Raw genomic sequence first — 12708 nt, 5'->3', positions numbered from 1 at the left:
GGGGATATTGATCCGTTCTGCTGGTTTTCGATGAGGGTGTGTGGGGATATTGATCCGTTCTGCTGGTTTTCGATGAGGGTGTGTGGGGATATTGATCCGTTCTGCTGGTTTTCGATGAGGGTGTGTGGGGATATTGATCCGTTCTGCTGGTTTTCGATGAGGGTGTGTGGGGATATTGATCCGTTCTGCTGGTTTTCGATGAGGGTGTGTGGGGATATTGATCCGTTCTGCTGGTTTTCGATGAGGGTGTGTGGGGATATTGATCCGTTCTGCTGGTTTTCGATGAGGGTGTGTGGGGATATTGATCTGTTCTGCTGGTTTTCGATGAGGGTGTGTGGGGATATTGATCCGTTCTGCTGGTTTTCAATGAGGGTCTGGGAGGGTTACCGGTTCAGTCTGCCGTTCACTGAGTCACTCCCCGCGGTGCTTGCAGCCTCCGGTCGGCCTTCGGTCGCCTTAGGCCCCGGCCTCCGAGCTGTTCCCTCCCCAAAGGGCGGGGCCTCGAGCCAGGGCCGGACCTTCCCTTGATCGCAGCCGGGATGTGGGGCCTCGGTCGGTGGGTGTTGCTACCGGCATGGCTTCGGCCTGCCCGGGCGGCGATTCCTTGGGCTGCAGGCCGGGTGTGGGCCGCCGGAGGAACGGGACCGGCCGGCACCAAGGAGGCGGCTGCGGCGTTCGTGCTTCGGCAGAGGCAGAGCAAGGTAGGGGGGCTGGCTGGAGGACGGGGCCTCGTCCCGGGAGGGAGGAACCTGCCGCCTCCGTTCTCCCGCATCTCTCTCCTCATCCCCTCCCCTCTCTCCTCTGTGACCTGCCAGCCAGCCATTGGTATCAGTTGCTGTTTTTTGGCTTTACCACCGTCAAGGCAGTCCCTGAAAATCGAGGAGGACTTTTACCTCCGCCCCGAGGTGATTGATGAGGCCAGTGTGTGGGACAAGAGATGTGGATGGTTCAGTGCTGTGCTCCTTCTGGACACTCCGACCTTCAATGGATGCCCCCCACCCCCCATGTCCTTTGCCACTTGAAGTGGTGATTAGCCAGAGATGCCCAAGAGTCTGTGAGGATGTTGTAATCTTTTTCATGGGGGCTTTGAGCATATTGTTGTCACTCCTTTGCCTGATCATCTCTTCCCACTGGCAGCTCAGGGTGGAATGGAGCCTCACATGGACATTGGGACCCAGAGGAACAGACTATCTACTGGAGGAACTCAGCAGGTTGAGCAACATCTGTGGTGGGGGCAGGAGAGAGGAATTGTCACCGTTTTTGAGACGAAACCCATCATCAGAGTAGAGGCTCTGTATAGGGATTCTGTTGATCATAAGTCTGATCACTGGGTACTTTAAACATACAGTATGCTGCATAATGCTTCTTGGGGCCTCAATGCTGAGTTTGTTAGCCTGGGATGGACTCTGGTTGCTGCTTATCCTGCCAGTAGGCTTGGAAAATGTTGCGGAGATATCACTGGTTTTATCTTTCTAGTGGCTTGAGGTACCTACTATCCACTGTCATTTGAGGAACATAGGAAGGCAGGGTTCACAGCTGCTTGGTAGACCATGACTTTTCTCCAAGGGCTGAGGTCTTAATCTTCAAATAGTGCTTTCCTCAGGCGGGCGAAATCTGCACTGAAACACTGAAGGCGTCATCAAAGTTTTCCATGCCTCTCAAATTTAGTTAATGAGTGTCTCTAACATGCTGTATGCTGATGTGAACTTAGTCCTTCAGATGATTTTCAGTCCAGTGGGTGGCTTGGACGGGAGATGGGGCACTGCAGCAAGGAAGATTGAAAGATGCAGTGGGACAACGAGATGCATTTCTGCAGTCGGCCTGATGTGAAGATGATGCCTCACACTTCCTGGCTGATGGAGTTTGAAAAAGTCCGCATGTTGACAAGCTGCTCCCACTCTGCATTTGAAGAGATGAGTTCTACACTACGGGGAACAGCTCTTCAGCCACTGGGAGCACCACAGCAATGACTTCCAGTCACAGCCTCTGTAATCACCATAATCAGACTTTCTTGAAGATGGTCACGATTATGGTGTCTCTGAGATTCCTCTGCCATACCCTCCTCTTCCCAGTTTTTCACTTGGTATATGGGATTTTAAAATTCTTGCCACATATGGTGGCAAAGCTGGAACAGATAATTACTGTGGGACAGTGTCAAGATTGGAGCTATGTTTGGGTTTATCATATCTGGTTGGATGTTTCTGTTCTCCAGGATTGTAGAACACAACTTCCCTGTAGGTGTATCCATAGCAGATCCTTCTGTAGGACCACTAATAGAACATTATACTTCCACCCACCTCTAGACTTGGTGTTTGTATTGTCACTTACAATTTTTGTGCACACGCCATTTTACACCGAGTTACGCTTCATCCCGTCCACAAAATACTAGTCAATTAGCAGGATTGAACATATTCTCTAGGCCAATTTCCCTTACTTCATTAGGACTTCATTCCCTGCTTATTACTGGATCCAGACAACCACTTGATGCACAGAAAGTCCATGGGCCGGCTGGTGTTTGTTTAAGTAACTGCAACCTCAGCAAGACCAAGCAATTGATTGTGGACTCCTGAAAGGGAAAGTTGAGAGGACTCACACCAGTCCTCTTTGAAGTGTCAGCAATGGAAAACTTCAAGATCCATGGTGTCAACATCTTAGGGGAGCTGTCCTGGACCTAACGCATTGTTAAAATCATGAAGAAGGTATGCCAGTGTCTACTATACACAAAGTACACTGCAGATGCTGTGGTCAGATCAAGACGTACAAAAAAGCTGGATGAACTCAGCAGGTCGGGCAGCATCCGTTGAAAGAAGCAGTCAACGTTTCGGGTCGAGACCCTTCATCAGGACTCAGTCTATACTATATTAGGAGTTTGAGGTGATTTTATAAAACGGGCTCTAGCAAGTTTCTGTATATGTATGGTGGAGACTGATTGCATTTCAGCCTGGTATGGAGACTTGATGCACAGGGTCACAGGAGGCTGCAGATTGTAAACTCAAGTCAGTTCCATCTTCAAAAGGTGGCGCTTCTATCATGAAGGGCCTTCACCATCCTGGACATGCCCTCTTCTCATTGCCCCCATCAGGGCAGAGGTACAGGAACCTGAGGACTCAAACTCAGCAGTTTAGGAACAGCTTCTTTCTCTCTGCCTTCACATTTCTGAACAGTCCATGAACCCCAGAACACAACCTTGTTATTCCCTTTTGCATAACTTGTTAATAATTGTAACTGGAAGTAATTTTATTTCCCTTGCACTGTACTGCTGGCACAAAACAACAGATTTCCAACAGTGATAAAACCTGATTCTGCTTGATGGTGAGCCAAGGGACCTGCTTCCGTTCTCAATGACTATGGCAGAGTTCTCCCCTTGCACAAGCTCCTTTGGCCGTCCATTAACAAGTAGCGAGGAATGTTTAGTGAGTCATTTGTTCTCAATTCTGATGAGGAATGCTGCCCGACCTGCTGAGTTCCTTCAGCATTTTGTGTGTGTTACTCTGAATTGCTGTCATCTGCAGAATCTCTTGAGATTATCATGTTCTTAATATTTTTAAAAAATATTTGCACAGTTTGTGTTTTTTTGCACTTTGGGTATTTGTCAGTCATTGTTTGATTTTTTTAATTTCTTGTATTTCCTAATTGTTCCTGTAAATGTCTATAAGAAAATGGATTGCTAGGTCGTGACATATATGTACTTTGATAATAAATTTACTTTGAACACCATGAGCACTTGCAGCTGGTATTATGTTATTTATTACTATTTTTAATCTTCGTAGGTGCCTGGGAGTCCAACCTGGAAGCCCACTGAGTCCAGCCAGTCTCCGGAGGTAAGCAAGCTGCAGCGGATTCTGAAAGCAGCTGAGAGCCAGTAATTTGTGACTCTGCTACAGAATTGGCAGCGAGAACAAGTATTTTATTAGGTTGATCCCATTGCTGCATTTCTGTAGTGGGGCTAGGATTGTGGCGATCGGATCCCTTTTTGAGGATGTGGGAGCTGGCTCGTAAACTGTGTGTCCATTGTTGATTGCACCATAGCGATCTCTGCCTGAAATTCATGTGCATGTAGCCTGGCCTTGGGCCTGTACAGTGGGCCTGGCCTTGGGTCTGTACAGTCAGCCTAGCCTTGACTGTACAACTCCTAGTCCAGGGACACTCTGTCCTCATCACATTAGCTTGATATACGGAGTTTAAAGTGCTTCGTAATGTCTACAGAAAGTGGTGGATACAGCTCAGTCCATTACGGGAGAAGCCCTACCCACCACTGAGCACATTTACAAGGAGCACTGCCTCAAGAAAGCAGAATCCATCATCAGGAACCCCCATCATCCAGGCCATGCTCTCTTCCTGCAATCTCCATTGGGCAGGGGGTACAGAAGCCTCAAGTCCCACACTACCAGGTCCAGGAACAGTTATTACCCTACAACCATCAGGCTCTGAACCTGCATGGATAACCTCACTCACTTCAACTCTGAACTGATTCCACAACCTTTAGACTCACTTTCAGGGACTCTTTACAGCCCATGTTCTTGGTGTTTTTTTTATTAACACACTGACTTATTTTGCACATTGGTTGGTTGTCAGTATTAATGCATAGTTTTTTTCATATAGTCTATTGTAGTTCTTTAATTTCCCATTGATCCATCTCTAGGAGCTTATGGTGACGCATACATACTTTAACTGGTGGGAGATAGTGGGGGTTCTTGATCATCAGTCCAGGCTGTTCTCACTGTGCTACAGTCTGCTGAATTTGGGGTTGGGACGTTACACTAATGAGCTCCATATCTTTTCCTGGAAAAACTATAGGTATCCATGGAGATGATCGACCACCTGGAGCGCCTGGCGCTTGTAGATTTTCGGAATCAGGAGGGTGTGCGAAGACTGGCAAGTGCCATACAATTTGCCAGCCAGCTGCATGTTGTCGACACTGAGGATGTGGAGCCCATGTATTCAGTACTGGAGGATCGGTAACAGCTGTCTCTTAATATATGATTGTAAAGTGGTTATCCATTTGTGAATCTATAGACACAAATGCTTTAGAATAAGGATGCGACTTCTTGGTGATACTCAGCAGATCAAACAGAATATGCGGAAAGAGAATCGGTTACTCTTTCATGATCTGCAGGATGGTGGCATTGGTACAGTGTATGTTCTAGATTCTAGATTCATCCATTTAAGAGAGTGTTAAGGAGAAATCTTTCCACAGAGGATTATGCATCTTTGAATTGTCTACCCGAAAGAGCTGAGGAAGCTGAATCATAAAATTTATTCAACACTGAGACAGATTTTTGGAATATTGGGGAGTCATAGGCAAGTGGAACAGCAACCTAGGTCTGAGCGGCGACCAAGATCTGAGCAACCTTGAATGGAGGCAGAAGCTGAAGCGGTTATGTAGTCTATTCCTATTTCTCCTGAGAAATCATCTTACCAGCAGCTTCTCAGGGCCTGTTTGGGATGACCGATGAACACAGACCTTGACAGAGATGCCTTATCCTGAGAGAAACTGCCTGCTCTTAAGCAGTGTGATCTTGGTATAGACTTCTTGCATTGTCTTTCGTTAGAGTTGTGGAGAACTGTGAAAATACTCTTGAATTTGGATCTAGTGCTTTCCCGGCATACAGGTATATGATGAATAAGCTCTTCTTGGGCTTCCAGCCAGGCACAGATGTCAATTATAAGTGACGTTTTGAAGTGTCTGTTCTAATTGATATCTGTACCTGGCTGGAAGCCCGAGAAGAGCTTATTCTTGAAGTTGTTTGATTTTGAAAGAGATGCTGGGGAATTTTGAACTATGCTGGAGAGAATACAGAGGAGATTCACCAGGATATTTGCCGAATTGGAGGACTTCAGTTATGGGGAGAGATTGGTTAGGCTGAGTTGGTTTTCCGTGATGCAGAGGAGGCTGAAAGCTGAGCTGACAGAGGTATATAAATTTATAAGATGCATATACAGAGCAGAAAGAATTATAGGCAACATGCTAGCATAACACTACAGTGACCTACGTTCAGTACTGTAGTGTATTTAACATTTCAGTAATATTTGATTAATATTGTAAATATATTGTTTGGTTGAGCATTCTTTGTTTGCATAGCTCATTATGGGTTATATGTAAAAGTACTTGAAATGCCTACGTCTTATGTGAGTGCCTCACTAAGGAAAAGAAACCAAGTACACATGTATCCCTACACCCGCGTTTTTCTTTTAATTGGCTCTAGAGTTATGAAATATAACAAATACCATCGCTGTCGGTAAGGACGTTCTCTTGTGACCAAGTGGGTTTCCTCTGGGTGTAATTGGGCATTGCCAGCTTGTTGGGCTGGAAGGGCCTGTTAGAGTGCTGAACTAGGAACAGTCAGAATTGTTTCCTCCGTTGGAGGAATATCAAAAGAAGAATGTTCAAGTTTAAGGTGAGAGGAAGAAATGTTAAAGGGGATTTGAGTGGGGAAGATTTTGACACAGCGGCTGATATCTAGGCACATTGCCAGAGAAAGTAGTGGAATCAGATATGTTGGCATTGTTCGACAGATAACTGGAGTAGGCACGGTATAGCATACCAAACTGATGTAGGCAAATTGGTTTAGTGTGGGTGGTCAAGAAGGTGAGTATGGACGTGTGGGCTGAAGGGCCATTTCTCTGTACGACTATATTGCAGTCAAAAGAATTGTTGTGTATGTGATGAGCCTCATGACCTTTTAGAACTTTATTCATCAGCTAGAGAAGCTAAGAGGACACAGTGTGTCACGTGCTATTCACAGTCGGTTAGAAGCAAAATGGCATTTACTGTTGGTCCTGCCCAGCATCCCAGAACTTTTCTTTTAGAGGTACAGCACAGTAACAGGCCCTTCTGACTCAATGAGCCCACGCTGCCCATTTACATATTAACTTACTAACTCGTACGTCTTTGAGGAAATTGGAGCACCTGGAGGAAACCCATGTGGTCACAGGGAGAACTTTCAAACTTACAGACTACAGTGGGAGCTGAACCCAGGTTGCTAGGACTGTAGTGTATTTGACTGCACTAAAAATCTAATTGAGGTGCAAAGAAACAAGGAGTATTTCAATGACTCGTTAATCCTAAAGCCTTCCTCTATTGCATCCAGGTAAATTTCATGTAATTTATTGTCTCTAATCCAACAGGCCGTTGCAGAGAATCTGCCAACCTTGGGTAGAGAGGAACCGATGTTGCTACAAATGCTTGGCAGATCAGACAGTATTTACAACAAGATTTAGTGCTTCAGGTCAATGATCATTTAACAATACTGAAAACAGTTTTAGATGTGATAGAGGTACAGAAAGAACTGGGGAGGGGGGTGGGAATGTAAATTGTAAAAGCGAAAATCTGTAACCAAATGGAAATGGCTAAAGGGAAAAATGAGCCTGCAATGACAAAACAAAGAAACGAGTAGAAAATAACAAACTTGAGAGCCATTGCCATATATATAACCCATATAACAAATATTACTGAAATGTCTGGTTATAGCCATAACATTTGAATGATTTTAGTTTAAAAGTCCAGTTTTTAACATATATTGGGATGTGTGTTTTGGTGTGCACAACTACCGGTCATGGGTTAAGGGTGTGTTACGAATTCCCGTAACTGGATCACTTACCAGCAAAGATAGAGAGGTCCGTTGAAGTCTGATGGTACTATTTTTAAAAGTATTTATTGATAAAGGGCACAAAAATAAGATTAATGCAAACATACAGATAATATATGTCGTCAATACTAAATCTAAGCGCGGGTATAATAATAACCAATAAGAAATAGCTCTATCATTGTCTGGGGTTAATGTATTGTCCGATAGAAAGATAACAGTCACTATCAGTTCGTTCATGCTTTATGTGATGCTTAAAGCATCACTTTAAGCTCCCATTAAAGTGATGCGGTTTAAACTTGCCCCAGGTCTTTTAAGATGCCGATCCGTTGAGTCAGGGGAGCGGGCTTCCCCGTTGTTAGCTAAAAGCTGTTTTCCGTGGTTCCAGCCACCAATTCCAGCCACGGAATTGAATGCACGTGGCTTCCTTCAGATGACTTCCTGCTATTACGTGGTCGCTTAACGTTTCTTCTGGTACGTCTGAAGGGGTTATTCCCCAGACCCTCTTTTATACTTCCTCAGGGGGTCTCAGATGTCAATCAAGTTGGGATGATGCAATCCCTCAACCAGCCCACTCTGGTTATCCCCTGAGGGGCTTCAATGAATAGTACAGTACTCAATACACAACTTGGTCTTCCGGAGACAATGGCCATGTCCCGTAGCTTTTCATCGCCGGGGAAACGAGGCATTTTGCACATCCCACTCTCATTTCCTGGGTCCCTTGACCCAACCCAACGGTGATCTTGCGATTCTCACAAAGGAGGGGGCTACGGATGTAACACCCCCTTTCTTCAGGGTGTTTTTTACCATCGGAAAAAATGAATACAGAGTCTTACAGGGTGTTAGAATCTAACACAACACCAAAGTTTTTTTTCTACAGAGTAATACAGTGATACATTCACTTCAGTATCTAAACAGTTAACAATTACAGTGTCACTTTCTTCAATATCTTAACATCGTGTACTGTACTAAAGTCTAGTAGCATCAGACCAATTTAATAACCACCTTTTTTTTTATTTCTTTCCTTCAGCAACAACTGTAAGGAGGTGTGATCTTAGCTTCCGTGCATCTACAAAAGTTTATGGAACTACAAATCTTTCTGTCGTTTTCAAGCTGAACAGGCAGACTTCAAGGGGGTTGTCTTTATTATTCACAGGCTGAGTCGAAATCCCATACAACCGGCTTTGCTATTTAAAAAGGGCGTTCCCATCAACCCTCGCCTCGTTTCCGGGTACTTCCCACGTGGGGAGCTTGGGTAATGTGGCGAGGTATAGGAATTATTTTAACAACACCGTGTCCCAACCTTAGACCATCTTATGAATTTCCACCCAATTCTTTAATTTTACACAGGTGGCTAACCCTCTCGTCAGGACCCTTCAGGCTATGTGTTTCTCGTTCGACCGCTTTGCTCAAGCAGCATTTCAAATTCTGTCTCTTCATACCACATTCTGGAATAACAATAGCGTGGGGGGCCCTGTCACCTGCCGGCTGAGTCGGTAAGCAATCGGCAGGGTTTAAACTTTCTTCATTCGATTTGGGAACTACAGATTTCCCGTTTCCTTCAATGATAATATTTATCTCCCCATTTGTGAACTCCGCATTAACTTTCAGCACCCCTTCGAGCACACACACCTGGGAACTCTCACTTCCCATTATTACCAAGGTTAACCCTTTCTTCACTGAACCAAGTCTATCTGACCCACAAGGACGGCTGTCTCGTTCCACTGAGCCAAATACCTCAGACTTTTTCTGAGCTCCGTTACTAGGTTCAGTACCACGTGCATCCCCATCTTGGACACACTCAAACGGGATATTGGTCTCTTCCAGGCTTTCAATACCCGTACCCTTTTCAAATTCTACGTTTCCCCGATCCTCCCAGGTACTCTCTGGGCAACTCCCTTCCAGAGTAAACTCAACCCCGCGGGCTGAAACAACCTCATCTGCCAACCCAGCAGACTTCTTCAAGGCAAGAGCACCCTTTTCATCTAGAGCTGCCCTCATTTCATTATCGGGAACACCTTTAGAATTTTCAATTTCTTCAAACAGTTCTGCCAAACCAGACAGATCATCCCTGTCCAACTCTGGACCTCTTAACCGCTCTATCAGTTCCTCATCTTTATTTTCTGCCTCTAGGACCTTTCTCCTCGCTAAGGGCAGATCTGTCTCCACTCCTTTACCCTCTTTCACTTTACTACTCTTCGTTTTACCACCCTCTAAACCCTCATGGTGCAGGGTCGGTAGAAACGTCTCGGCCAAATCAAAACTGGTCGGATTTAAACTGCTCTCATTCTCAGCTGCCTCTCTCGGCAGGCTACGAGTGACCGCGCATGCGGGATAGATCTTGGAATCTAGGGGCGGGGCCTCAACCCTCACAGGCTTGGTTGTCAGCTTCACGGCTGCACCCACCTTTCCACCTGCTAAGTCGTTACCCAGAAGGACGTCCACGCCTTCCCCCGGCAACTCCGGCAGTACCCCCAATTCCACTGGTCCAGACACCAGCTCCCAATTCAGAATGAGCCTATGCAGGGGCACCACTTCGGTCCATTTTCCTATGCCTCTCAGGGCTACCTCTCCCGTCTGAGGACCAAAATATAGCACCTTACTGCTAATCAATGACAGCTCAGCCCCCGTGTCTCTCCAGATCCGTACTGGAACTGGTGTGCCTCCCTCTTTCACCGACACGGTTCCGTGTGACAGACAAGTCTCAGACCCTTCTCGTACCCTGTCTACCCGAGGCTCTCTTGTCGATTTACGGATTACCACGGCACATCTGATAGGGACTGCTGCTGTCCCTTTTTCTGTCTCTTTCGTCGGAGCAAAGCACCAAGATGCAATATTCCCCCCCCTTCCACAGTTAAAACAGGTCAAGCCCGGAAATCTCTGGCCGTCTGGCCTTTCCCCCTCTAAGGTTCCCCCTCTTACCACTAGCTTCCGGCGGGACCGCTGCCTCAGCCGGCAGACTTTCTCGATCGTTTCCCCGGTCTCTCTAGGAACTTTTATTCGAGGAAAACTTTGTCTTGTGGGTTAGGGCGTATTCATCTGTGAACCTAGCAAATTCCGAGATGGACTTAAGCGGCTTCTCATTCAAATACGTCCGGATATCCTCCGAAACACAACCTTTAAATTCCTCAATCAGAATTAACTCCCTGAGATGCCCATAATCCTCTCCCACTCTCTCTGCGGTGCACCACCGGTCCAAGAGCACACCCTTCTCATAGGCAAACTTGGTATACGTCTGATTCCACCCTTTCCTTAAATTTCTAAACTTTTGTCTATAGGCCTCAGGTACTAGCTCATAACTCCGGAGAATGGCCGCCTTTACTTTGTCAGAACTCTCCTCCTCCACGGCCAACGCCATATATGCCCGCTGTGCCTTCCCCTTTAACACACTTTGTAACAATGCCACCCACTGACCTCTGGGCCACTTCTGATTCACGGCCACCTTTTCAAAAAGCAAGAAATAACTATCCACATCCGTCTCCTCGAACGGAGCTACTAGCCTCAACTCTCGACTAACATTGAACTGCTCCTCTCGGTCTGACCCCGGAACTCGTGGCTCCTGCCGTAACTTCTCCATCTCCAAGTCATGTTTCCTCTGTTTCTCTTTTTCATCTGCTTCCAGCTGTTTTAACCTCATTTCATGCTCTCTCTCTCTCTCTCTCTCTCTCTCGGCCCTTTCCCTCTCTTGCTCTCTCTCGGCTGCCTCCAGCTGCTTTAACTTAATTGCATGTTCCAACTTTAATTTCTCCAACTCTAACTGAGCCATCCCACTAGCTGGTGCCTCTTCAGGGATATTTTCCAATACCTCATCTGTAAACACATTCTTCCCAAAATAATACTGAGTTATTGCCCTTCGCACCTCCCGCTTTTTCATTGACAACCTCACCCCTGCGAGGTTTAACTCCTTCGCCAATTTTATCAAGTCCGATTTGGAGGCCACCTCCAGCGCCTCCAGAGTCGGGTTTTCTATAAATTCACCCACGTCCATCTTTGCTGGTTTCCCGTCTGGCTACCCGTGTAACCAGATCCAAGTTTTGGACTTACAATCCCGATTCACTGGCCTCCTAATTTGGTGTCAAATCCCAAGACGAGAACCCCAACTTTGTTACAAATTCCCGTAACTGGATCACTTAGGAGACAATGGCCATGTCCCGTAGCTTTACATCGCCGGGGAAATGAGGCATTTTGCACGTCCCACTCTCATTTCCTGGGCCTCTTGACCCAACCCAATGGTGATCTTGCGATTCTCACAATGGAGGGGTCTACGGACGTAACAGGTGAAAGGTGAAATGTTTAAGGAGAACATGAAGGGGAACTTCACTCAGAGGGAGATGAGAGTGTGAAATGAGTTGCTGGTGGAAGTGGTGGATGAAAGTTTGATTTCAGCATTCATGAGAAGTTTGGATAAATACATGGATGGGAAGGGTATGGAGGGCTATGGCCCACATGCAGGTTGATGGGACTAGGCAGAATAATAGTTCAGCATGGACTTGATGGGCCAAAGGGCCTGTTTCTGTGCTGTAGTAAGTGTTCTATGACACCATGATTCTAACTTTTGCAATATTATAAACTGTATGAAAAGAGTCAGTTTGTGCAGATGGTGCTTTGGTTGTCTCTTACGTATCTGTGAAGGTAATTCACGGAATTTCCTTTGTTTTACCAGTAGCCCCCTGTGCACTTTAACTATTGATATCTACAATATCTCGATCTTGTTTTCCTGAACCTCTGAGGGCAAATTAAACCAAATAGCACTGCTTAATTACTCTTGACATCATCAAGTCTTGCAGCTTCTTTGCATATGGTCTACTCTTTAACATCCCCTCTTCTGGTTGTCAGTGTGGTGCACACTCTCCTGACTAATGTGAGGAATATTAATGTTAGCAGTAACACCTCCCAAAGCTATACTAAAGTTTACAGGGTCTACAGCATCGTATGTTCATTAGTGACTTTACTACTCATAGTTTCGGGGAACTACAGGCCAGTTAGCCTGACGTCAGTGGTGAAGTTATTCTCAGGAAGGTATTCTAAGGGACAGGATCTACTAGCATTTGGGTAGACAGTCAGATTAGGTGGAGTCAACGTGGCTTCATGCATGGAAAATTGGCTCGATTAACCTTTTAAA

The 12708-nt window shown here is 45.9% G+C and overlaps 1 protein-coding gene across 2 annotated transcripts in view; it reads left to right on the top strand.

The window, feature by feature from the left end:
• The first annotated feature begins 290 nt into the window (after window positions 1-290).
• The window catches only part of gatc (glutamyl-tRNA amidotransferase subunit C), a 24593-nt gene continuing 12175 nt past the window's right edge, over window positions 291-12708 (top strand). For both annotated transcript variants that reach the window (XR_009515473.1, XM_059988366.1), the window contains exons 1-3: window positions 291-701; window positions 3771-3821; window positions 4798-4958. Coding sequence is in view for 1 of the 2 variants with exons in the window: in XM_059988366.1 (XP_059844349.1) it covers window positions 540-701; window positions 3771-3821; window positions 4798-4958 (374 nt within the window). In the remaining variant the exon portion in view is untranslated. The remainder of the gene's footprint in view (window positions 702-3770; window positions 3822-4797; window positions 4959-12708) is intronic.

Source organism: Hypanus sabinus, chromosome 13 (genome assembly GCF_030144855.1).
Source record: "Hypanus sabinus isolate sHypSab1 chromosome 13, sHypSab1.hap1, whole genome shotgun sequence".
NCBI classification, from domain to species: Eukaryota; Metazoa; Chordata; class Chondrichthyes; order Myliobatiformes; family Dasyatidae; genus Hypanus; species Hypanus sabinus.
Note: the sequence above shows the minus strand (reverse complement) of the source record. Positions and strands in the feature narration are given on the sequence as shown.